Genomic DNA, 25,132 nt, shown 5'->3' on the forward strand with positions numbered 1-25,132 from the left:
TTAAAGAAATTTTAAGAGCCTTTAGTCTGTTATGAGTTGCAAATATTTTACTAGATTTTCATTTTTATTTTTGACTTTGCTTAATAATTGCCATGCACAAGTTTGTTTTAAATACTGTTAAGAAGTTGATTTTTTATAAAGAAATTTGTCTGATTTCCTCCAATGTGTTTATGCTCTTGTGTTTTTTACATTTAAATCTTTATTCCATTTAGAGTTTGTCTTAATGGATGTTGTGAAAAATGGGTCTTATTTTGTGTGTTTCGTGTGGCTACCCAAATCTCCCACCACTGTGAATTGACAAGTCCATTACTTCATCTATTTGAGATAGCCACCTTTATCACCTATTAAATTTCCATATATTTTGAAATCTTGTTTCTGGATTTTCTGTTTTGTTGTTTGGTTGTTAATCTATCAACTTAAGGAGAATGGACATCCTTTATGATGTGGCATCTTTCTAGAAAAAAAATACGTCATTCTCTTTTTGAGTCACCTTTTTGTGTTCTTTAGAAGTATTGTATAGTTTTCTGAAAACAAATTTGTACATATTCTTCATATATTAATTCTTAGTGTTTTTGTTATGTAAATGGAGCATGAAAACTTAAATCTTTATATATTAATTTTATGCTAGTCATTTAAGAATCTTAATATGTATTTGTTATTTCTGCTTGGTTCTGTTCTGTATGCCCAGTCTCTGTTAACAAAACTCTTTTAGAAGAACTTAAAAAAACAAAGGTTCATTTCAGGAGGTAATTGAAATACTTGCATGTTTGATCCCCATGAACTTTGTTGGAACCATTAGTTGGGGATTTTAATTTAATCCTCAGACTTTGTCTCCAAGAATTAAGTTGCATTTATTTTTTAAAAGAATTGTTTTTGTGTTTGTAACGACATTATATATTAACTGCGGTTTACAAGAAGGCTAACATTTGAGGTAATGCTGTTTGGAAGGTAGATTTACATGTACTTTTTTGTGATAGTGACTGTACAAAGGAATGAAGATTTTCACTCAGGAATTATTCTCTTGCTTCCTATTCATCCCTGTGTTGGGGCTTGATTGTTAGTACTCATTTCAGTGTGAATAATTTATGTGAATTAAGTCCTTTCTTTGGTACCTGGACATTGTAAATTGTGTTTGTTTTGCCATCCTTGTGTGAGCTTCTTTTCATGAACCAATTAAAAAAAAACTGTATTATGAAAATTTTTAAACAGACATTAAAGTTGAAATAATTTTATAGAGAACATTCATTGCTAGATACTACCAAAGATTTTTCTAAAATTGGCTTCATCACATGGTGTATTTTTCTATCTGTCTCTCTATCCATGTTCATGAGGCTGTTTTAAGATGAAGTAAATATTTAAAACCAAGAATCTGTTGGGTCCTTGGAAAATTATCTAGTTTCTTAACAGGTGCTTATAGGTTATAGGAAGTAGCCCAGTTTTCACAATAGATCCTCTAAGGAAGAATTACATTTACTGTATGACTGTGCTCTAGCTTATAGTTCTGCCATACAACCTACTTCCCAAGAGAGTATAAAAATTCTGTTTCTTATTGGCAAGTCTTCTTAGACCAGTTGATTAGCATGAGAATTGCCAGGTGCTTCCAGGGCTTTTTGTGCATATTTTTGATTCCATATCCAAAGCCTGTATACCAGCACCTGCAGTCCAGGTCCACTTCAAGTTCTGTTTATTATTAGGATTCTTGAGTAACTGGTAAAGAACACTGTACTTTTCTCATCTTCTCTAAAGTGTCCTGGTTAAGAAGGGCATTTCATATAAGTTGCATTGGGTACTTAAGAGAGGGAACTTAATTGTCTTAAGATAATGCTTTTTCTTACTCTTAGTTCTTTGTATGACAGTTGAACAGTTTGCAGATGTATTAATAGGATAATAATTTATGTGACTGAAATTTTTATTCTCTTAAATCTGTATTCTTATAAACAACATTTAAAATTTTTAATATTTCTTAGGATTAAAAAATACGAAAGCTGCAGATATTAAAAGATCTAAAATAAAATAGTTTTTTGTGAAAAGGTAATGCATAGTTTCTGTCAATGGTAACATCATTCAAAACTAGTGCAATGTCACAACCCCGATATTGACATCAATGTAGTCAGGATTCAAAACAGATCCATTACTACTGGGATCCCTTATGTCACTCTTTTATAGCCAGACTCCCTTCCTTTCCTCACCGGCTTCTCCTTAAACTCTAGAATCCACTAATGTGAATCTACTAATCTGTTTCCTCATTTTATGATTGTGTCATTTCAAGAATGCTGTATACATAAACTGATACAGTCTTTTTAGGATTGACTTTTTTCACTAGTGTGGTTTTCTGGAGATTCCTACAGATTGCTAGTTATATCAGTAGTTTGTTTTTATGATCGCCTACTGTTTTATAGGGTGAATATACCACATGAGTTTATACTCTTAATGAAGGACATCTGGGATGTTTCTTGTTTTTGGTATTACAAATAAAGCCAATATAAGTGTTCATGCATGGGGGGGAGTTCAATTCAGTTCAGTTCAGTCGCTCAGTCGTGTCCGACTCTCGCGACCCCATGAATCGCAGCACACCAGGCCTCCCTGTCCATCACCAACTCCCGGAGGTCACTCAGACTCAACGTCCATCGAGTCAGTGATGCCATCCAGCCATCTCATCCTCTGTCGTCCCCTTCTCCTCCTGCCCCCAATCCCTCCCAGCATCAGAGTCTTTTCCAATGAGTCAACTCTTTGCATGAGGTGGCCAAAGTACTGGAGTTTCAGCTTTAGCATCATTCCTTCCAAAGAAATCCCAGGGCTGAGCTTCAGAATGGACTGGTTGGATCTCCTTGTAGTCCAAGGGACTCTCAAGAGTCTTCTCCAATACTACGGTTGAAGCATCAATTCTTCGGCGCTCAGCCTTCTTCACAGTCCAACTCTCACATCCATACATGACCACAGGAAAAACCATAGCCTTGACTAGACGAACCTTTGTTGGCAAAGTAACGTCTCTGCTTTTGAATATGCTATCTAGGTTGGTCATAACTTTCCTTCCAAGGAGTAAGCATCTTTTAATTTCATGGCTGCAGTCACCATCTGCAGTGATTTTGGAGCCCCAAAAAAGTAAAGTCTGACACTGTTTCCACTGTTTCCCCATCTATTTCCCATGAAGTGATGGGACCGGATGCCATGATCTTCATTTTCTGAATGCTGAGCTTTAAGCCAACTTTTTCACTCTCCCCTTTCAGTTTCATCAAGAGGCTTTTGAGTTCCTCTTCATTTTCTGCCATAAGGGTGGTGTCATCTGCATATCTGATGTTATTAATACTTCTCCCGGCAATCTTGATTCCAGCTTGTGTTTCTTCCAATCCAGCGTTTCTTATGATGTACTCTGCATATAAGTTAAATAAGTAGGGTGACAATATACAGCCTTGACGTACTCCTTTTCCTATTTGGAAGCAGTCTGTTGTTCCATGTCCAGTTCTAACTGTTGCTTCCTGACCTGCATGCAGGTTTCTCAAGAGGCAGATCAGGTGGTCTGGTATTCCCATCTCTTTCAGAATTTTCCACAGTTTATTGTGATCCACACAGTCAAAGGCTTTGGTATAGTTAAGAAAGCAGAAATAGATGTTTTTCTGGAACTCTCTTGCTTTTTCCATGATCCAGCGGATGTTGGCAATTTGATCTCTGGTTCCTCTGCCTTTTCTAAAACCAGCTTGAACATCAGGAAGTTCACGGTTCACATATTGCTGAAGCCTGGCTTGGAGAATTTTGAGCATTACTTTACTAGCATGTGAGATGAGTGCAGTTGTGCAGTAGTTTGAGCATTCTTTGGCATTGCTTTTCTTTGGGATTGGAATGAAAACTGACCTTTTCCAGTTCTGTGGCCACTGCTGAGTTTTCCAAATTTGCTGGCATATTGAGTGCAGCACTTTCACAGCGTCATCTTTCAGGATTTGAAATAGCTCCACTGGAATTCTATCACCTCCACTAGCTTTGTTCGTAATGATGCTTTCTAAGGCCCACTTGACTTCATATTCCAGGATGTCTGGCTCTAGGTCAGTGAGAACACCATCGTGATTATCTGGGTCGTGAAGATCTTTTTTGTATAGTTCCTCTGTGTATTCTTGCCACCTCTTCTTAATATCTTCTGCTTCTGTTAGGTCCATACCATTTCTGTCCTTTATCGAGCCCATCTTTGCATGAAATGTTCCCTTGGTATCTCTAATTTTCTTGAAGAGATCTCTATGGAAGAGGTCTCCCATTCTGTTGTTTTCCTCTATTTCTTTGCATTGATTGCTGAGGAAGGCTTTCTTATCTCTTCTTGCTATTCTTTGGAACTCTGCATTCAAATGCTTAGATCCTTCCTTTTCTCCTTTGCTTTTAGATTCTCTTCTCTTCACAGCTATTTGTAAGGCCTCCCCAGACAGCCATTTTGCTTTTTTGCATTTCTCTTCCATGGGGATGGTCTTGATCCCTGTCTCCTGTATGGTGTCACGAACCTCATTCCATAGTTCATCAGGCACTCTATCTATCAGGTATAGGCCCTTAAATCTATTTCTCACTTCCACTGTATAATCATAAGGGATTTGATTTAGGTCATACCTGAATAGTCTAGTGGTTTTCCCTACTTTCTTCAGTTTCAGTCTGAATTTGGTAATAAGGAGTTCATGATCTGAGCCACAGTCAGCTCCTGGTCTTGTTTTTGTTGGCTGTATAGAGCTTCTCCATCTTTGGCTGCAAAGAATATAATCAGTCTGATTTCGGTGTTGACCATTTGGTGATGTCCATGTGTAGAGTCTTCTCTTGTGTTGTTGGAAGAGGGTGTTTGCTATGACCAGTGCATTTTCTTGGCAAAACTCTATGGGGGGGGGAGTAATATGCACTAATTATTACATTTTTGTGTTTTCATTATATTTACCTCATTTATCAATGTTTTGGCCTTTTATAATAAATTATGCACTTTATGAAAATTCATTGAGTTGTATACTTTTGGGTACATTTCTGTATGTTATACTTTAGTAAAACATTTTACTTAATACATTTTCCCCCTCCTTTGGGGTTTATTTAGGTTGGATTCAGATGCCGAGGACATAGTACTTCCTCAGAAAGAAGACAAAATTTGCAAAAGAGACAAGATAATAAGCAGTTAAATCCCAGCCAGTCTCACAGAGGCGACCCAAATTCTGAGTCTCTATATTTTGAGGTACTTATTTCAAACTGTAAATTGTTACAGTAAATGTTCCCATTCAGAAATTAATTTTTATTACATTATGATAAGTACCTTTTTATGGCTTAACCCATCACTGCTGTTAGATTGTAAGTTACTTAGAAGTATTGACTCACGTTTTTTCTTGGTTATATATAGTTAGTCTAAACATTAGCTTTATTAATGTTTATTTTTAAATTTTTGTCATGAATAGTCATCATTTTGAAATAACATGCAGAGATAGAACTTAATTTTATATAAATTTCACCTAATATGAATCTTCTCCCCATCTTTAATTATCAGTGTTGAGTCTCTTTTGTTAAGGCTTTCAAATTTGAAAATAGTTAAATCTGGTTAATTTGTACTGCTAGTCAAGGGAGTCTTGAGAAGGAAGGTAAAAGGCTATTTTACTTTCTCTAATAGGCAGACGCTTTATATTCTAATGGCAGTGTTTTTATTACTTATTCATCTAACTGGCACTCATTGGAGGCCTGTTATGTATTTAGTAAGGTGCTCTGCATGATGCATTAACATGAAGAAACACACTACCCTTAGGGAGATTGCTGTGTGAAGAGCAATGTAGGCATGCACACACCTGGTGATTCTTAGGTGTGGTTAGAGTTGAGAGGAGTAGTAAGTTTTGGGTTTGAGGCAGGATAGGGTTAGTGTTTGGAATAGGTTTTAAAGAATGAGTAGAGTTTGTGTCAAGATGGTAAAAAACATCCCAGGTAACTCATTTGAATAACTCATTTTTATTAACATAGTTTCTATAAAATGGCTTAATAGTTGCATTTTAAATATACGGAAGCCAGAGGCTAGAGATGAGTAATATGTTCCATAAACTTGATAATTGCCCTAAAGGACTTGAGAGTGCATCTAGAGTGCATCTATTATATCAAGAACGGTACCTGTGGCAGATTTTTTATTTACACTTAATCATGATTCATTCCATAGTTATATTTGAAGATATTAGATAATTTTCAGTGTAAAGGTGGATATTGGTTAAGAAATTACTCTGAATAGGGAATTTATTTTTATTTTTTAACTTTTAATCTTATTTCTAGGTATATGTAGCAGTGGGACAGGGAATGTATTAATGAAATTCATATTAAGCCATTTCTTTAAAATCCAAATTATGTGAAATGTGATAAAAATCCTTTTTGAATTTCTTTTTATTTACTTTGGGTAATACCTTGGGTAGAATTATTAATAAAAATGGAGTTATAAATACAGAAATCCAAAGGATGGATGTGTGGATATGTCCTCATCCTTGAATAATTAAATTAGCTTTGTGTTAGCCTATGAGAAATGAGACTTCCTTTTTAAGACTCACTTAAAATAGTTCAATACTGAGTTAATTACTTGAGTTGATTACTTCCCCATTTCTCATTACTCTCAAGCATTATAAAAGGTTGTTCTTAAGAATTTATTGCTTTGGACTGTGTTTTTACTTAAAATGTGGAACTGTTTCAGGATCAAGATGGATTTCGAGAACTAAGTGAGAATGGAAATGCTAAAGATGAGAATATGCAACAGAAACTTTCTTCAAAAGTAGTAAGTGACTTTTTAAAAAGATAAGTAAAATGTATGAATGTCTTTTGAGCCATGATTGTGTTGGAAAGAAATACTACAGGGAAGTATAAAGACTTGGGCAGATGGTATTGAAGAAACACTGTATTTAGTACTGATTTAGTATTTTCAATGTAGCCAGAACAGACACTGTCCTTTGAAATCTGTAGTTCCATTTCAGAGAAGTAAATACCATTTATTAAATGACATCATGCGACATACAGTCCCTGCTAAAATTTCCCCAGTTGTAAAACTTTACTTTGGAGTGCTTTTGTTTTTAGTACAGAATCCAGACGCTTATATCACCTACTGCAGTATGCTGTTATGTCGCTATCATTTTCCAGTCTGCTAGTCTAGAATGGTCCTACCACCTCACTCTGTTCTTTATGACATTGAATCTTTTGAACAGTCTAGCCCAGTTATACTATAGAACTTCTCACATTCTAGATTGTCTTTCCTTATGATTAGATTTTTATGGAATCACTAAAAAATGGTTTTCTCTGGTTATCATAGTTGGATGATTTACCAGAAAACTCACCAATCAATATAGTTCAGACTCCAATTCCCATTACAACCTCAGTTCCTAAACGTGCAAAAAGTCAAAAGAAGAAAGCTTTAGCAGCAGCCCTTGCCACCGCTCAAGAATATTCAGAAATAAGTATGGAGCAAAAAAAACTACAGGTATGTATTCATTTTTATGAATAAATATGGTAGTTTATTTGGTAAGTTTGAGGGAGAGGGTGGATGGAAGAGTGACAAATACAATTATCTTAAATTGCCACTTTTTTTTACCTTATCGCATGGCTTGCAGGATCTTAGTTCCCCGGCCAGGAATTGAACCCGCACCCTCCACAGTGAAAGCGTGGAGTCCAGACCACTGGACTGCCAGGGAATTCCCTTAAATTGTCACATTTTCATACTATAACAAAAATGTTTTCATATTTATCTTGCAGGAAGCTTTATCAAAGGCAGCTGGAAAAAAGAATAAAACACCTGTGCAGCTAGATTTGGGGGATATGTTAGCAGCTCTGGAAAAGCAACAGCAAGCCATGAAAGCACGGCAAATTACTAATACCAGACCTCTGTCATATACAGGTAATATTCATCTGAGCAATATGTTATTTCACTTTGGTAATATATTTTGGATATTGTTAATCTAAATTATATATACCTAAAAAAAAAAAAAATCCAGAGTCTAATTACTCAGCAGCTCCTCTCCTGCCACACTGTTACCTACCTTTCATTCACCCTAACCCCCAGTCTATCTTTAAAGGAGCGATCTTCTTCAAATATAAGTTCAAAACTCTCCAGCAACTCCTCATCTCACTTGGAGTGAATCCGGAGTTCTAAGTCATATCTCAGCTGACCCTGTCACCTTTTGGCCCTCCCCACCATTCTCCCTTGGCACAAACTGCTTTAGCCACTTAGCCCCTTGCTGTTCCACAGACAGTTCTAATGTGCTTCTAGCGCAGTTCTTGAGGCTTGCTCTTTCCTTTACCTGGAACTCCCTTCCCTCAGACATCAGTATAGTGTGTTCCCTCAGGCCCTCTGGATTTCTGTTCAGATTTGTCAGTTGGTACATATCATTGACCAGCTTTGAAGGTAGCAGTAAGGACCACAAGTAATTTGGCTCTATAACTGTTAAATTATCCAATTTAAAACCAAATGGGAAACCTAGGAGTTCTGATCAAATTTTGTGTGTATGTGAGAGAAAGAGAGTGGGAAGGAGGGAGAAAATGATCTTGCTTTCTCCTGAAACAGTTCTTTTTAACAAACCTCATCAGAGTTAGGCTCAGCAGCTTTGAAGTGCTCCCTCATTTGTTTTCATAGTCTTTGTTTTAGGAGGATGAGGAATAAGATAAAGGAAAGAGAAAGGCACCAATAAAAAACACTGATGTTGAGAGGCAGAATTGAATTTTCTGTTTCTTTTGTTCCTATATAAAGGATCTACTGTTTTTAAACAAAAAGATAGTAACAGTTTATAACTTTAATTGTGTATGCAAAAGGTTTAAACCTATAGTTAATTACCCATCCAGTATGAACCTTAGCTTAGAGTAACTGTTAGTAAAACTAACATTGAGTACATTCTAGGCTTTAGAGTTACATGCTGTTGAGATGAGGAGAGTGGTAGTAACATCTTACTAAGAGTAAAGGAGCCTAGGAAATGGAACTGAGAGTTAGCAGTGTTCGGGGTCAGTGTGATCTAGGGGCTGCATGCGGGGGCTTTGGATTTGAACTATCTCCTGGATCCTGTTCTTCCATGTATTTCCTTGGCGAGTTATTTAATCTTCCTGTGCTTCAATTTCCTCATATTAAAATAGAGATAATACAGTACCTGCTTCAGGATTGTTTTGAGGGAATAAATGGGATGATACATGTAAAGTGCTCAGTAACGTGTAACTAATTATTTAGGGGAAAAGACTATTAGTCTGTGATATTTCAAGTGGCTTATTATATTACAACTTTGATTCATTTAACACATGTTACTATATACAAATGTAATTATCTACAAGCAAAGCATGGTGTCAGGAACTGTGGAATTACAGATATGATTATGATATGTCTGTGGTTAAGAAGATTTATAGTGTAGTCAGAAAGATATAAACACATAGCTCATAAAAAGCAGTGCTTCAGGAAAGGTGCTAGCAAAGTTTAATGAACTTATAGAAGAAAGAGTGATTTATGTCAACAGGGCCATATGGGGAAGATGTTATAAATGACTTCATATGTGATTTGAACTGGACTTTGAAGGGAGGGTAAAGTTCTTGAAAGATAGAAATGAGGTTAACCTCTAACTTGTCACCATGTTTAAATTTGTAAGGGTTGATTACAAAGAAATCAGCTTTCTTTGGAAGTCCAAAAGAAGGATAGGACTATGGCAGAGATGTAAAGGATTTTAAGAAAGTTAATAGGATTTTTTAATTGATGGAATGTGGCAACAAGTCAAAGATGACTCCAGACTCTCTGACTTAGAGCATTGTGTTGGTGGTATGGGATGATTCCAAATAGACTAAGGATCATGGAATAAGAATTTTCTTGGGAAGAACAGACTCTGGTCCTGTTGTATTTGAAATATTAGTTAGGGACATCTTGGTGGTTCCTATTTAACATAGTTAGGTATATGCAGTTCAGGTTAGAAGTCAATAAATTTCAAATAGGGATGATTGTTGTAATTGGAAATATATAAGATTGTCAGGGGAGAGAAAAATTAGGATAAAAGATGTAGAACACTCAGATTTAAAACACAGAAGGAAAAAGAACCAGAAAAACAGGTTTGAGAAAAGGTAAGAAAAATAGAATGGAATGTAACAGAAGATGAGGATAGAATTTTCGGAAAGAGGAAGGATATGGTCTTTGGTAACACATGCTAAAAAGAAAAAAACGAGTAGAGCAAAGACTCAGAATTAGATTTGGCGATTGTAAAATTATATGTGATCTAGGCAATAGCAGTTTCAAGAAAGTGGGTAAGGCAGGGGCCAGATTATAATGATTTGAAAAGTAATGGGAAAGCCGACTATTTGGAAGTTACAGAAAGAGAGAGGGAGTTGGTGGTGCCTTAGAAGCCATTCAGGGGAGAGGTTTTGTTGGTTTGCCTGCCTTTTTTCATCCTTTCATGTAGAGGAGATTTTAACTTCTTCTGGGGAGTTAGGGAAGAACTTGAAAGATTAAAGGGGAAAGGGATAGAGCAAAATCTTTGAGGAATTAATCCTGAGATGGGATTACTAGCAGAAGTGGTTGGTGAGCCTTGAGTGGGAGTAAGGATGCCTGCCACCTCCTCTCAGGTGGCTTAAAAGCTTATATTGGAAAGCATCTGCTCAGGGAAGTAACAGGAAAGCTTTTCTGCTAGAATGAGGGGATTGAGATGATTAATAGAGGCAAGGTTTACTGAAGGATGGGCGGTATGCACTGGAGAATGAGGGTATCAATCAGGCATAAACGAATTGCTTGACTAGTACTGAAGAATACAGCTGAGAGGGAAAAGCATCATTTTTTACCTACAGGCTGAAATGAGGAGTGACAGTACTTACCTTATATAAGGGTCATTCTTAGATTCATTAGCAATAAGAAGAGGTACAGAGTTTTGAAATTTCAGAGGTAGAATGGTTCTTTGGAGCTGTATCTGAGGGACATTGCATGGCCAAATACTGCTTCTGCTATTATGATGTCAGTTTTCCACAAGAAGAGGATGTTCTTGTTCTTAGACGTTTATCATTAGAAATTTTGAAAGTGTGTGGAGTTGGCCATAAGAGTAAAACTAATGTTCTTGTTTGGTTTTAGTGGTCACTGCAGCTTCTTTCCACACTAAAGACTCTACTAACAGAAAACCTTTAACCAAAAGTCAGCCCTGTTTGACATCCTTTAATTCTTTGGACATTACTTCCTCTAAAGCAAAAAAAGGAAAAGAAAAGGAAATTGCAAAACTAAAACGGCCCACAGCACTTAAAAAGGTAAATCAAAACCTGGGGATGATTATTTTACAGGATAAATAAGGGTTTAAATCTGTTTTGCAAATGTAGTTGTGGCATTTTAGCCAACAAATTATTGTGGAAAGTTTGTTAAGCATGTATCTTCATGATGATTAGTTAGTTAATTTGAGGTTAGGGTCTCAGCATCATGACTCTTTTTCTGTGTTGACCAAGGCTCTGGAGAATGAGTTCTGTCTGTAAGGTTAAAACAGAAAAAATTAAACATTTAGGTATCCAAAAACTTTGGACCCTAGAAATCAGAAGCCTGAGGTTCTGGTACCAACTTAGTACTTAGTACTTAGTGTTTTGTTTTATCAAGCCTTTCTTATCTTTATCTTCTTCATCTTTAAGTTGGGGATAATATCTGCTCTCTTTAATTCAGTTTTGTTATTAGGAGGAGCAGGATGAGATAATATATAACCAAATAAATCTAATGTAACGCTGTGGTCTGGTTTCCACACTTTTAATTTTACCCATTTTGGGGAAAGCCCTAGTTTGTCAACTCGGATTTAAAGAATGAAGCAGATCTGGTTTAATAGCTTGTAGCATTATATTGCCTCCCTTTATTTTGGATATAGTACTTCCTTCAGCTTCACTGCCTAAAATTACATTTACATTTTTGCCAGTTTCCACGTAGCCAGACAAAATCCTCATGTCCTTTTTTTAAGTGTATAATAGTGAACATTTTAATCATTCAGTACATACTTAAAGAGTAATTTAAGACTGGTAATGACTTTTAGGTTATTTTGAAAGAAAGAGAGGAAAAGAAGGGCCGTTTAACTGTGGACCACAATCTTTTGGGATCTGAGGAACCAGTAGAAATGCACTTAGATTTTATTGATGATTTGCCGCAAGAGATTGTTTCCCAGGAAGGTAAGATCACTCCTTTTCCCTTTCTTCTCGTAAAATGGTCCAGAGTTTTTTAATTGGTAGGTAACAGCACATCACTAGTTATTCTCCTAAATGTGCTCCATGTTTTATCTAAGTTTTTTTTTATGTTTGAGAGTTTATTTGGAAGATGCTTCTGTAAGGAGATATTTAAAGGAGGGGCAGGTGTTAATAGTAGGTCTGTGGCAGTTTTGAAGCTTAAATCCTGAATTTATTGTGTACTCTCATCTCACTAATGTCTCCTCTGTAACTGTCACAGCTCCTTTTGTCTTCTTTTATATCCAGAACACAGTTGGCTGTCTTTTCTTTGCAGGACTGCAGTTGACCCTTGAACAATGCAGGTTTGAACTACACAGGTCCACTTGTACACAGATATTTTTCAGTTAATTTTGTGGAATTAACACATATGCTACAAAGAGAGAATTGTAAAGCTTGTTGCGGTGCAGAGTCCAGTTGGTTGATAGGATTCAGTCCCATACAGTGGGTAACCAGAACATGATTCCAAATGGGACCTCAGGAAAACTGCAAATGCCTTCAAAAATTTATACTACTGTGAAAGAAAGATTTTGAGAGAGGACTGACTAGGTCCCTTTTTCTACTGCTATTCTTCAAATTTCAGCAAAATATTTAAATCTGGTTTACACGTAGATGTAGTACCAATGTTCCATTGGGTTTAGAAAAATAAATTTACTTCTAAGAATTATTCCAATATACTTGGTTAGAATTCTTCTTTACTCTCAATTAAACATCTTTCCCTTTGTATTTAGGTGTTATCTAATTATCCATTCATTCAACAAGTGTTTTTGAATACTTAACTGTGTGTACTTTAATAACTGGAGTGGGGGTGGGAAGCTCAGGAAATGTAATAAAGCTGTGTAGTGGGCCGTCCCTGTTACAATAAATTTACAGTCTAGCAGAGAGATAAGGTGTATATATAATTTTGCAAATTAATGGACTGGACAAATACTAACTCATTTCCTGAGTTCATTTGTTTGAGAAGGAAGCAGTAACTAAAGGAAGCAATTGAGTCAAAAGATGACAAACGTGGCTACCTGAGCACAGGAGCAAAGACCAGATGAAAGAGAAACTTGGGTGGTGCTTGGAGGGTCAGGAGTGGTGTGGAGGGAATGGGAGAGGTAGAATCATCATTGCTAGCAGCAATGGGAATTTTAAGGCTGTTTAAAAAATTATTTCTAAGAAAGAGGTGGAAAAATATTAGGAAGCAGGTAATATGATCCGGAAAGAGGTGCAGAAGCAAATACGTCATTTTGTTCTTCAATTTAGATCCTCTAAGGGTACGTGTTTAGGTTACTTTGCCTTCTCTCATCTTTTCTGTGAAGACTTATAGGCTGTGCTTGATTTTTTTTCAGAGTATATTTTAAGACCTAATAGGAAGATTTGATATTTGTAGTATATGAGAAATGTTTGTGACAGGAGCAATGCCCAACTTGGTAGCTTCTGGAGAATTTGAAAGTGACACAAAAGATACTGCCATTCTAAGTTGTTTTGATTGGTGTAGGGCTTTTCAGCATTTGAAATTCCTAAATTCTTTCTCCTCACCCCACTTCTCCACAGATACTGGACTGAGCATGCCCAGTGATACATCCCTGTCTCCAGCAAGTCAGAACTCTCCATACTGTATGACACCTGTGTCCCAAGGCTCTCCAGCTAGTTCTGGGATAGGCAGTCCAATGGCATCTTCAACAATAACCAAAATCCACAGCAAAAGATTTAGAGAGTAAGTTTTAGTTTCTATTGAGGTTGAATAGTTTAAATATCTTGATTGTAGTCCTGAATTTAATACTGTTATTATTTCTTGGTGGGTTGAGCCAACAATACCAGAGATCTTTCAGATTTAGTTTAACAGCTGGTTTTATTATATGGAAAACATTTTATCTGTGTTCATGTGAAAGCGATTTGACAATAAATATTCTTTTTATAGCAACTAGTGTTCATCCCTAGGAAATTTGGCCTCTTAGAGCTTATCTATAAAATGCCATACTATGACATTTTCCCTCTCCAGTGCTTTTGCTTTTCGGTTTATATTGTCCTTCAAAAAAACTCTCTAACCAATGACAATTCTAAGACCCTACTATATGAAGTCAACCTATTACCTAAAGCTATTAGTTTTTAAGTGTATATTTCTAAGTTTTAAAATGCCATCTGTGAATAATCTTGAACTGACAGTCATTGCTCTGAAGGATTTGGGAATATGAACATTTGTGTGGATGAATTAATTTTACCTTTATTCTTTCTTGCTTATGAAAGAATCCCAGCGTAAGAGTAATGTGAATTCAAACCACAATGATTTGTTCTGTTCCTTTTTTTTATATTGCTGTTTTGAGCAAATACCACCTAGATTTGAAAAGTTAATTAGTTAAGTGTCAAATAACAGATATAGGGAAAATAAATACTTGGAGAATAAGATTTTGTTCATGTATGAAATAAACAGCTTGGAAGAAAAGCAGAATAAAGAAAGTTGCATTTTTGGCATTTTATTCTTTAATTGCATTCCTTAATTTTGTATACTTTATTAATCTTGTCTGGTTGTATCTTCTGTTCTGAAGTAATGTCATACTCGTATGTATTTAAACATTTTTCACATAAACATTAGAAAAACCTCCATTATTTTTTTCACTAGAGAATGGCAAGCCTGGATTTTCTCACCATATAATGTTATTTACAAGTGGCAATTTGCTGGCCTGGCATTCTTAGATTAGAAATTACCCCAGTTCTCTTTGTTAAATACCTACTTATGATAGAGATTATGGATGAGAACTAGCAAAGTAGAATATATAAGTAGTTTACTTTCATGGGGTCGCAAAGAGTTGGACACGACTGAGAGACTGAACTGAGCTTACTTTAACCTAAATGACTTCCTTACCCTTGAAATTAAGTACTGTAGTGGCTTTGCACTTCACCTCGTGTTTTCTGAGCTGTTGAGTTCAGTTCAGTCACTCAGTCGTGTCCGACTCTTTGTGACCCCATGAATTGCAGCACACCAGGCCTCCCTGTCCATCACCATCTCCCGGAGTTCACTCAGACTCAGGTCCATCAAGTCGGTGATGCCATCCAGCCATCTCATCCTCTGTTGTCCCCTTTTCCTCCTGCCCCCAATCCCTCCCAGCATCAGAGTCTTTTCCAATGAGTCAACTCTTCTCATGAGGTGGCCAAAGTACTAGAGTTTCAGCTTTAGCATCATTCCTTCCAAAGAAATCCCAGGGCTGATCTCCTTTAGAATGGACTGGTTGGATCTGAGCTGTGGCCATATGTTATCTCACAAAGAGCCCCATTCAGTTGCTTTGCCCAGTATAAGGGCATGTGACTTTTACCTTGAAGATCTCTTTGGTTTTGACTTCAATTTAATTACTGAATTCATCTTCTCTAGTCATAGATTTTCAGGGTTAGAGGGACCATGGAAGCTGTCATCCCTATTTTTATGGTTCAAGAAGCCAGTGCCTAGAGACTGTGATATATCCAAGCATGGATGAGGAACTGTTGGTATTAGGCATTTGGTTAGCTTTTATGAAATCACTGTGTTTCTTATTAGAGGCATCCTTAGTATTCATTGAAATAAAATAACTTTATGCTTTATCTCCTTACCAAAAAATGCCTGTTTTTATCTAATAGAAGGCTAATATTTGATTCATACCGTTAGGAATTTAGTAATTAGGTGTTTAGATAGTACTTCCTAGAGGTCTGTCCTTTACATAAAAGCCGATCTGTTCTAATTCAGAAGAACTCTGTTATTTTTCTCATTGATTGAAGTATTTAGGAGATTAAGACTTGTTTTTTTTTTTAAATGAAAACCTGTTGCTGGATGTATTTTTTTCCTAAGTAATTTTATAATTACCTATTTTTGATTTCCTTTACAGGTATTGTAATCAGGTTCTTTGTAAAGAGATTGATGAATGTGTGACTCTTCTTCTTCAAGAACTTGTCAGCTTCCAGGAACGCATCTATCAAAAGGATCCTGTGAGAGCAAAAGCAAGGAGACGGCTGGTTATGGGTCTCAGAGAAGTTACGAAACATATGAAGTTAAACAAGATCAAGTGTGTTATAATTTCTCCAAATTGTGAAAAGATCCAATCCAAAGGTATGAGCATTTTACTTTTGAAGTCACTTGATATTTGTATAGTATAATTGTGGACTATGTAGTGACTTTTAAAAGTGGAAGCCATTTGTCTTCTTTAGGAGAGTTTAGGTATAAAACATAGTATTGAATATGAGGAAAGAAAATGAAATATTTCACTTATTTCATTTTAATAAAATTGAGAACAGATTGTAAAGAAAATCCCCATTTATGAACCCTGGTGAAGGATTTAGGTTGAGCCAACCAAGTGTCCTCTTTGTTGTAAAAGTTTTTTCAGTAGAATTTATTTACAGAGATAAAGAAATGCACTCTTACAAGTTTACTACTTTAAAATTTTTTACATTACCCTTGATAGCTCTTTTCTCTTAAAAAGAATTAGGAAAAAGATGAAAGTTTCTGCTTGTGTTTATGGTGGAAATTTGTATCAGAAATCAGCGGTAACAGAGGTCTTTGGGTGAGCCAGCACACAAGTACTTTGTACCATGTCGTGCACCCTTTTTTGTCCTTTTCTCATGGAAGAGCCGCTTCAGATGATTGGAATAGACAGATGCATCAATAGCAGTAACAGGCATATTCTGCACAGGGGGGACATACTAGTAAAAACAGTCATTTATAATCCGTCTTCCTGCCTGTGATGGCTGCTTACATGAGCTGAGAGATTGGATAAAAGGCATCAGCTACTATTAACAATTTTAATTAAAAAAAATGAAAAGTATTTATTATATTGAAATTTGATTCCTGTTGTGCTAATCCCTGTGGAGAAACAAAAATACTGGCATTACAGGAATATGGTATTTAACTGGGGAGAAAGAAAATATGTACCTATAGCCATAGATAGGAAAATGTGTGGAACAGCCTAAGTGACCCCAAGCATTCATAGAATCCTTTGCTGCTGTGTCTTTTGCTTTAGCTCTAGGGTGCTGAAATAGCTTCATTTAGGAAATAACTAAAATAAAACCTCTGTGTCTCAGGTGGCCTGGATGAGGCTCTCTATAATGTTATAGCCATGGCACGGGAACAAGAAATTCCATTTGTGTTTGCCCTTGGAAGAAAAGCTCTAGGTCGCTGTGTGAACAAGCTGGTTCCTGTTAGTGTAGTGGGAATCTTCAACTACTTTGGCGCTGAGGTAAGACTTAGAAGACACAGTCCCTCAGTGTCCTCGCCACCACCCCCATAGTACGTTTTCTTTGGATACATGCCAGTGTTGTGTTTGAGAATTTGCAGAAGTGATACGGTGACTCTCCAGGAATGAGTGGAAAATTCTTGAGTGTTACATTTCCTTTTTTAGTGTTGAAAGCATGTAAGTTAATCCTATAGCATTTTGAAAAGATTTTAGCTCATATTTCTGCCTCAGTGGGTTTTTTTTTTTTTTTTTTTTCTGGGTTCAGATATGTAGTACTTGATAATACATATAATTGCTGGGTAAAGATGTCCAGTATTGTGTAATGTAAAATAATTTTCTTCACTTTATATGTTGGGTTTATTGTATGCTATTAGGAGTCAAGCGAGAAAAGAACCCTTTACTTGGAGAAGATTTTCCTTTAGAAAACCAAATTCCTAAACGTGTTGAGAGAATAGTTCTTCACCTATGATAGTTGTCTTCCTCTCATAGTCTGCTAACACAGACTTTGCCCATAGGAGCTGCTAAATGATAATGTTACTTATTTAGACTAATGCTTATTAACTGATATCATAAGATTGGTAATTTTTTTTGTTTTAATATGTGGGGTTCTTTTTAGTGCATTATTTGACTTCATTGTGATTTTTTACATTGACGTGTTTTCAGTTATATTTGTTTTAAATTGTATACAATCTGGTGCATAAAATAAGACTTTTATATGAAGTTGAAGCTAAAGTATTTTGTGCCACCGCTGATGAACAGTTTTCCCTCTTCTCAGCCATACTATTTGTGTATATTTAAGTGTCTCTTTCCTATCCAGTCACTATATTTGTATGGTCCCATCCCCCTATTTATTCAGTTTCTCTCTCACTTCCCATTAAATTTCCTGTGTACCCACCTACTCTGTACAGTCATGTGATTAATATTTGTGCTTGCCACAGGAACCCATGCTTTTCTCAGTTATAGATATCACACTGCCTTGCTGTAGTTCGTGTGTTTCTTCATGTAACTGAATTCCTTGCAGGCAGGCCCCTTGGCTTTGTGTCTGACAACCTTTTACATTAGTTGGGAATGAACAGGTGATAAACGTTTAATAAATTGCGTGGTAGATGTATATCTGCCTGCTATGTGAAACTATATCTGAGGATGTGGATGGTAAACAGTAAATAGGTCCATGGTAGAGACACATAGGCTTCCCCAGGCGGCTCAGTGGTAAAGCATCAGTCTGCAATGCTGGAGGCGCAGGTTCAATCCTTGTGTCATGAGGATTCCCTGGAGAAGGAAATGGCAACCCTCCCCAGTATTCTTGCCTGGGAAATCCCATGGACAGAGAAGCCCAGCAGGCTGCAGACCATAAGGTCGCAAAAGAGTCAGACACAACCTAGTGACTAAATAAAACAAATGACACGTAATAAAAATGTAGTCCTTTTTTGTTCACTGTTCAAGTTTGTGGAATAGGATCGAGCTCAGGAAAAGTAGACATGTTTGTTTTTAACTATATTGACTTCTTACTGAATTAGATGTATTAAGTTATTTGAATGCTTTTATATTATAAAATGTTTGCCAGTTTTATTTGTACATTGCTTTACTTGCCTTTTCCATTGTGCGGTAGGTGAGTTACTGTTTACCAAACACTTTCAAAGAATGGAGGTCAAGGAAATACTGATACATGGTCAAGTGTGTCTACTTGCAGTAAATATGGTAGCCCGTCTAAGTTAAATTTACCATCTAGTAAGACTAACCTTTGAATTAAGCTTTCGGTCTTTACACTGCTACTAGAGACTTTTATTCCCTAACGGCTTCTCTCTCTTCAATTGTGCTTTCTTTTCTATCATTTTACTTCCAACAGTTTCTGTGTTTTATTGTATTATAAAACCAATGTAAATCTCAAAATTACATATCCATGTGCCTGTTTTCTTTGTTGGCTTCACTTAAGTGCATGATTTGTTGAATATTGCAAAGAAATATTTATGACATGTTACATGTTTTTAATGAAATCCATCCTCCGGTGGCTCAGACAGTAAAGCGTCTGCCTCCAAAGCGGGAGACCCGGGTTCAATCCCTGGGTTGGGAAGATCCCTTGGAGAAGGAAATGGCAACCCACTCCAGTATTCTTGCCTTGAAAATCCCATGGATGGTGGAACCTGGTAGGCTACAGTCCATGGGGTTGCAAAGAGTTGGATACGACTGAGCAACTTCCCTTTCACTCCTTCCTTGTTAAAATTAAGTAAATCCTGAATATATTTTTGATACTGCTGTCACCCACCTCTCTTCAAAAATCAAAACAATTAGCAACAGTGTTTATTGTACCTGCTGCTATAAAGAATTTAAGCTGCAGCTGGGTAAAGCATGCTACTTATGTTTTTTCTTCTCAAGTTTAATTTATAGAGACATGTTTTTCCATAACATTATGGCACTTTTTTTTACCAGGCTTTCATGTTATGGTTTATACTTAAATGACAGTGCTTTATTTAGAAAAAGACAGTTGTACTGTACTTTCCCCCCATTTTCTAAAAACATAATTTTATGTACATAATTAAACATATTCTTATAGGTAGCCAGATTGTATCTACCATCTGAAATTTTTTACTTAATGTGTGGGTATATATATTGCATTATGATACTAAATCAAGACATTAAGGAGGAATAGAATGTTGTTAAATTGTGATGTAAGAACCACTAAAAGGACCTTCTTATAGCTTAGATGGTAAAGAATCTGCCTGCAATGCAGGAGACCCGGGTTCGATTACTGAGTCAGGAATATCCCCTGGAGGAGGACATGGCAACCCACTCTAGTATTCTTACCTGGAGAATCCCATGGACCGAGGAGCCTGGTGGGCTACAGTCCATGGGGTCACAGAAAGTTAGACATGACTAAGTGACTAACACACACACACACGCACACACGAACCACTAAGTTGTTCTTTAATTATCCTTTTGTGACTGTGGAAACTTCAGTTTGCTTTAGATATTGTTATACCTCATAGTTACTGAAGTACAATTGTAATGCAATATGAATTTTGCTGTTTTACTAACACATGTGTGCTCCATTACTTACCATTTCACTGGGATTGATAATTCTATTCATGTTCATTCTGTTTTGCTGATGGAAGAACATCTGGTTAACTCTATATTGTATTTCTAGGTTCTTTATTCCGTTTTTATAATTTGCCTTTCATCGTTCTCACGGCCCAGCTAGCCAAACACTAGTTAGCCAATCACTTGACTTGTATTTGGTCTTTTTTAAAGCAGCATGCTTTCAACAAACAAACAAACATTATAGGGAGCTTTTAATTCCTATGGAGACTGACATCTCCTTCTGCATCCTTGGACATCACCCTGCATACACCCATTCTCTTATATTCGAACCCATATACTATTCTTCACTGCTCCCCAAACAAGCCTTGAACTTTATTAAGTCTGTGCCTTTGTTTATGGTTTTGCATGCTTGGCTAAAAACGCACTGTCTCCATCCCTCAAAGCTGTGCCAGATTTTCAAGGCATATATCAGGTGTTACATTGCTTTATGAACTCTTCACTGATACCCAGCAGTTAGATGTTTCCTCCAAAAGCTAAACACTTTGCACATTTCTAGGTATTTAAGGTATTGTGCCTTGAATCGTTATTGTCTCCTGTCCTCTCCTTTCAGCCATATAGAAGGTTCCTTGAGAGCAGAGTGGCGGTTCCAGTAGTCTCTGTACCCACTGTAGTGCTAGATGCTATAGCGTGCAGTTGTTGAATTAATAAACTCTGTTGAGTTAATAAACTCTGCAAGAACTTGAATATAGTGCATAATTTAGTGGCTAGTACTGAATCAGGGATTTGCTTCAGACTTGTGAGAATCAATAAGTTAAAGAGAAAAAAGAAAATAAGTTGCAATATTTTATAGAGTTCTGTGGTTTGCATACCTTTGGATTTTGTGCTGATGGAAAGTGTATCCGGCCCTGAAACAGTAGAGATATTTATTGCTAATGATAGTAATAAAGAGTATAACACAAAATGGACTAGGCAATATCTCTTCTTTTTCTAGAGCCTGTTTAATAAGTTAGTAGAACTTACTGAGGAAGCCAGGAAAGCATATAAAGATATGGTTGCCGCAATGGAACAGGAGCAAGCCGAGGAAGCCTTAAAGAACGTGAAGAAGGTGCCGCACCACATGGGGCATTCTCGGAATCCCTCTGCAGCAAGTGCCATTTCTTTCTGTAGCGTTATTTCCGAACCCATCTCTGAAGTAAATGAAAAGGAATATGGTAAGTTGTTACATACCACTTTAAATGACTGAAATTTTGAAATAATTTAATGATTAAAGTCATTTTTAAAATGACTTTCCATGACTACCTTTTGTTTCAGTTTTCTTGATTATGCAAATTTTGCTCACATATTTGGTTTCAAAATTGCATTAAACACGTCCATTGAAAGTTAAGAAAATATTTGGGGCTGAGAGTTTCTATTAGACCCTGAAATTAGTTACATTTCCAAAATCTTAAAATGAAAAAAAAAAATCCCAAGGTATTTAAAAAAACCAAATGTACCATTCTTCTAACCTATAACTAAGTAAATTCTAGGAAGTTTTATTCTAATACTTTATACTGTTTTTACTTCACTGTCATTCATATAAAAATACTTTCTGAACATCTACTTTGTGCCACACCCTCTCGGTATAGAGGAGAGATTAAGCCTAACATCATGTTTATTCTTGTGCGCTTTGCAATACAGTGTAGAGAAAGCTATTATCCAGATAATTGGAGAATGTGACATTGGGGCTAGGAGGTGATTAAGCCCTCATCTGTTTATATAGGTAAAAATTAAAACTATTAAGGTTAGGGCGTGTGAGACAGGTGAACAGCAATGGATGAAAGACAAAATTCTGTAGGTGAAAATCTGAAGAATTCTTACAGGAAGCCAAGAATGAGTGGTCAGAGGGTTTGTCTCAGAAGCAAAACATTAGCAAAGATCCTGATACTTTATACTTGACTATTAAAATTTTGTATCTAATAGCTAAACAAAAGTCCTGAATACTATTCAGTCTAAACTTAGCAAACCTAGACGTGTGACATTTGTCCTGAGTTAAATCTGATGGCAGTCAAAAAGAAATACAGACTAAATACAGCATTTATGTGTGAGATTTAAGGTAACAAATATTGACTGTAATCTGCATCTTAGTAGTTAGTTGCTTTGCCTTGTCTCTATAATACTTTGTACTAGAATACTTGCTCACTTTCTTGATCTCGTTTCTGATTCACTTCCTCGGTTCTTTTTTAAAAATAGTTTAGCCACCTCCTTCAACATGACTTCTTCTTTTTCTCGTCCTTTCTCTCTTCAGTCTTAGCTGAAAGTTTACTAAACAGCTTGTTGCCACCTAAAATTTAACATGTAAAAAACTGGGTCGTTCACCTTTTGGAACGCTTTGATGATGCCCCAGACCAGAGGCAATTAACAGGTTATTGTGCACCTTTTAGAAACTCTTTTGGTCAGGTAAAGGTGATTCTGGCTTAGAGGCAGACATTTCTTCGACTGAAATGATACTAGTTGAAAACAAGATAAAGGGCAAACTTTGTAAATGAGATCAGTTATCTATACTGCAATGTACCAGCTCTCAGAGATAAACTGTATGATAAATTCCTAAAGCTGTGGATTTAGGGAAATGACACTGATCTGGGCACATGATAAAAAGAACCTGTCAAAGACTTAGGAGATGTTTTCAAAAAGTACCAGATTTAAAGTGTTCAAAGTTTGAAGCCTTGATTTTTCCACACTCTGCCTGGGGCATTTAGGCATAATTGACTAATTTCTGAGCGTCAGATTTGTTGTCAGTAAAATGAAGAGAGCTCATCTAGGTCCTATAAGATTTTATTCAAAACTAAAGTTCTCTAAACTAATGGTTGAATTCTAAGAAGAGTTTTATGATTATACTGTGGAAGTGACACATTCAGGGGATTAGGTCTGATAGACTGAGTGCCTGAAGAACTATGGATGAAGGTTCGTGACATTGTATAGGAGGCAGTGATCAAGACCATCCCCAAGAAAAACAAATGCAAAATGGTTGTCTGAGGAGGGCTTACAAATAACTGAGAAAAGAAGACAAGCTGAAGGCAAAGGAGAAAAAGAAAGATATACCCATCTGAATACAGAGTTCCAAAGAAAAGCAAGGAGAGATAAGAAAGCCTTTTTCAGTGATCAATGCAAAGAAATAGAGGAAAACAATAGAATGGGAAGGACTAGAGATCTCTTCAGGAAAGTTTGAGATACCAAGGGAACATTTCCTGCAAAGCTGGCACAATAAAGGACAGAAATGGTATGGACCTAACAGAAGCAGAATCTTCCTAACAGAAGCAGAATATTAAGAAAAGATGGCAAGAATATACAGAACTATACAAATAAGATCTTTATGACCCAGATAACCATGATGGTGTGATCACTCACTTAGAGCCAGAGACATCCTGGAATGCAAAGTCAAGTGGGCCTTAGGAAGCATCGCTATGAACAAAGCTAGTGGAGGGTGATGGAATTCCTGCTGAGTTATTTCAGGTCCTAAAAAATGATGCTGTTAAAGCGCTATACTCAGTATGCCAGCAAATTTGGAAAACTCAGCAGTGGCCACAGGATTGAAAAAGGTCAGTTTTCATTCCAATCCCAAAGAAAGGTAATGCCAAAGAATGTTCAGACTACTGCATAATTGCACTCATCTCCCACGCTTGCAAAGTAATGCTCAAAATTCTGCAAGCCAGGTTTCAACAGTACGTGAACCAGGAACTTCCCAGATTTTCAAGCTGGATTTAGAAAAGGCAGAGAAGCCAGAGATCAAATTGCCAACATCCCTTGGATCGTAGAAAAAGCAAGAGAGTTCCAGAAAGACATCTTCTTCTGCTTTATTGACTACGCCAAAGTCTTTGACTGTGTGGATCACAACAAACTGGAAAATTCTTAAAGAGATGGGAATACCAGATCACCTGACCTGCCTCCTGAGAAATCAGTATACAGGTCAAGAAGCACCAGTTAGAACTGGACATGGAACAACAGACTGGTTCCAGATTGGGAAAGGAGTATGTCAAGGCTGTATATTGTCACCCTGCTTATTTAACTTATATGCAGAGCACAGCATGTGAAATGCTGGACTGGATGAAGCACAAGCTGGAATCAAGATTGCCAGGAGAAATATCAGTAACCGTACATATGCAGATGACACCACCCTTATGGCAGAAAGCAAAGAGGAACTAAAGAGCCTGTTGATGAAAGTGAAGGAGGAGAATGAAAAAGCTGGCTTAAAACTCAGCATTTGGAAAATGGACATCATAGCATCTGGTCCCATCACATGGCAAATAGATAGGGAAACAATGGAAACAGTGAGAGACTTTATTTTGGGGGGCTCCAAAATCACTGCAGATGGTGACTGCAGCCATGAAATTAAAAGATGCTTGCTCCTGGGAAGGAAAGCTATGACAAACCTAGTCAGCATGTTAAAAAGCAGAGATATTACTTTACCAACAAAGGTCCGTCTTGTCAAAGCTATGGATTTTCCAGTAGTCATATATGGATGTGAGAGTTGGACATGAAGAAAGCTGAGCACTGTGGTGAACTATGGTGTTAGAGAAGACTCTTGAGAGTCCCTTGGACTGTAAGGAGTTCAAACCAGTCAGTCCTAAAGGAAATCAGCCCTGAATACTCATTGGAAGGACTGCTGCTGAAGTTCTAATACTTTGTCCACCTGATGCAAAGAACTGACTCTTTTCTTGAAAAGACCCTGATTCAGGGAAAAATTGAAGGCAGGAGGAGAAGGGGACGACAGAGGATGAGATGGTTGAATGATA

At 36.7% G+C, this 25,132-nt stretch overlaps 1 protein-coding gene across 1 annotated transcript in view; it reads left to right on the forward strand.

Moving 5' to 3' along the window:
- The window catches only part of SECISBP2L (SECIS binding protein 2 like), a 60,755-nt gene that overhangs the window by 23,491 nt on the left and 12,132 nt on the right, over positions 1-25,132 (forward strand). Inside the window, exons 8-17 of the mRNA XM_070797584.1 lie at positions 5,051-5,185; positions 6,662-6,742; positions 7,271-7,438; positions 7,711-7,852; positions 11,036-11,205; positions 11,964-12,096; positions 13,687-13,849; positions 15,987-16,207; positions 17,176-17,330; positions 21,355-21,574. Coding sequence (XP_070653685.1) covers positions 5,051-5,185; positions 6,662-6,742; positions 7,271-7,438; positions 7,711-7,852; positions 11,036-11,205; positions 11,964-12,096; positions 13,687-13,849; positions 15,987-16,207; positions 17,176-17,330; positions 21,355-21,574 — 1,588 coding nt within the window. The remainder of the gene's footprint in view (positions 1-5,050; positions 5,186-6,661; positions 6,743-7,270; positions 7,439-7,710; positions 7,853-11,035; positions 11,206-11,963; positions 12,097-13,686; positions 13,850-15,986; positions 16,208-17,175; positions 17,331-21,354; positions 21,575-25,132) is intronic.

The sequence above is a fragment of the Bos indicus genome, chromosome 10 (genome assembly GCF_029378745.1).
Source record: "Bos indicus isolate NIAB-ARS_2022 breed Sahiwal x Tharparkar chromosome 10, NIAB-ARS_B.indTharparkar_mat_pri_1.0, whole genome shotgun sequence".
NCBI classification, from domain to species: Eukaryota; Metazoa; Chordata; class Mammalia; order Artiodactyla; family Bovidae; genus Bos; species Bos indicus.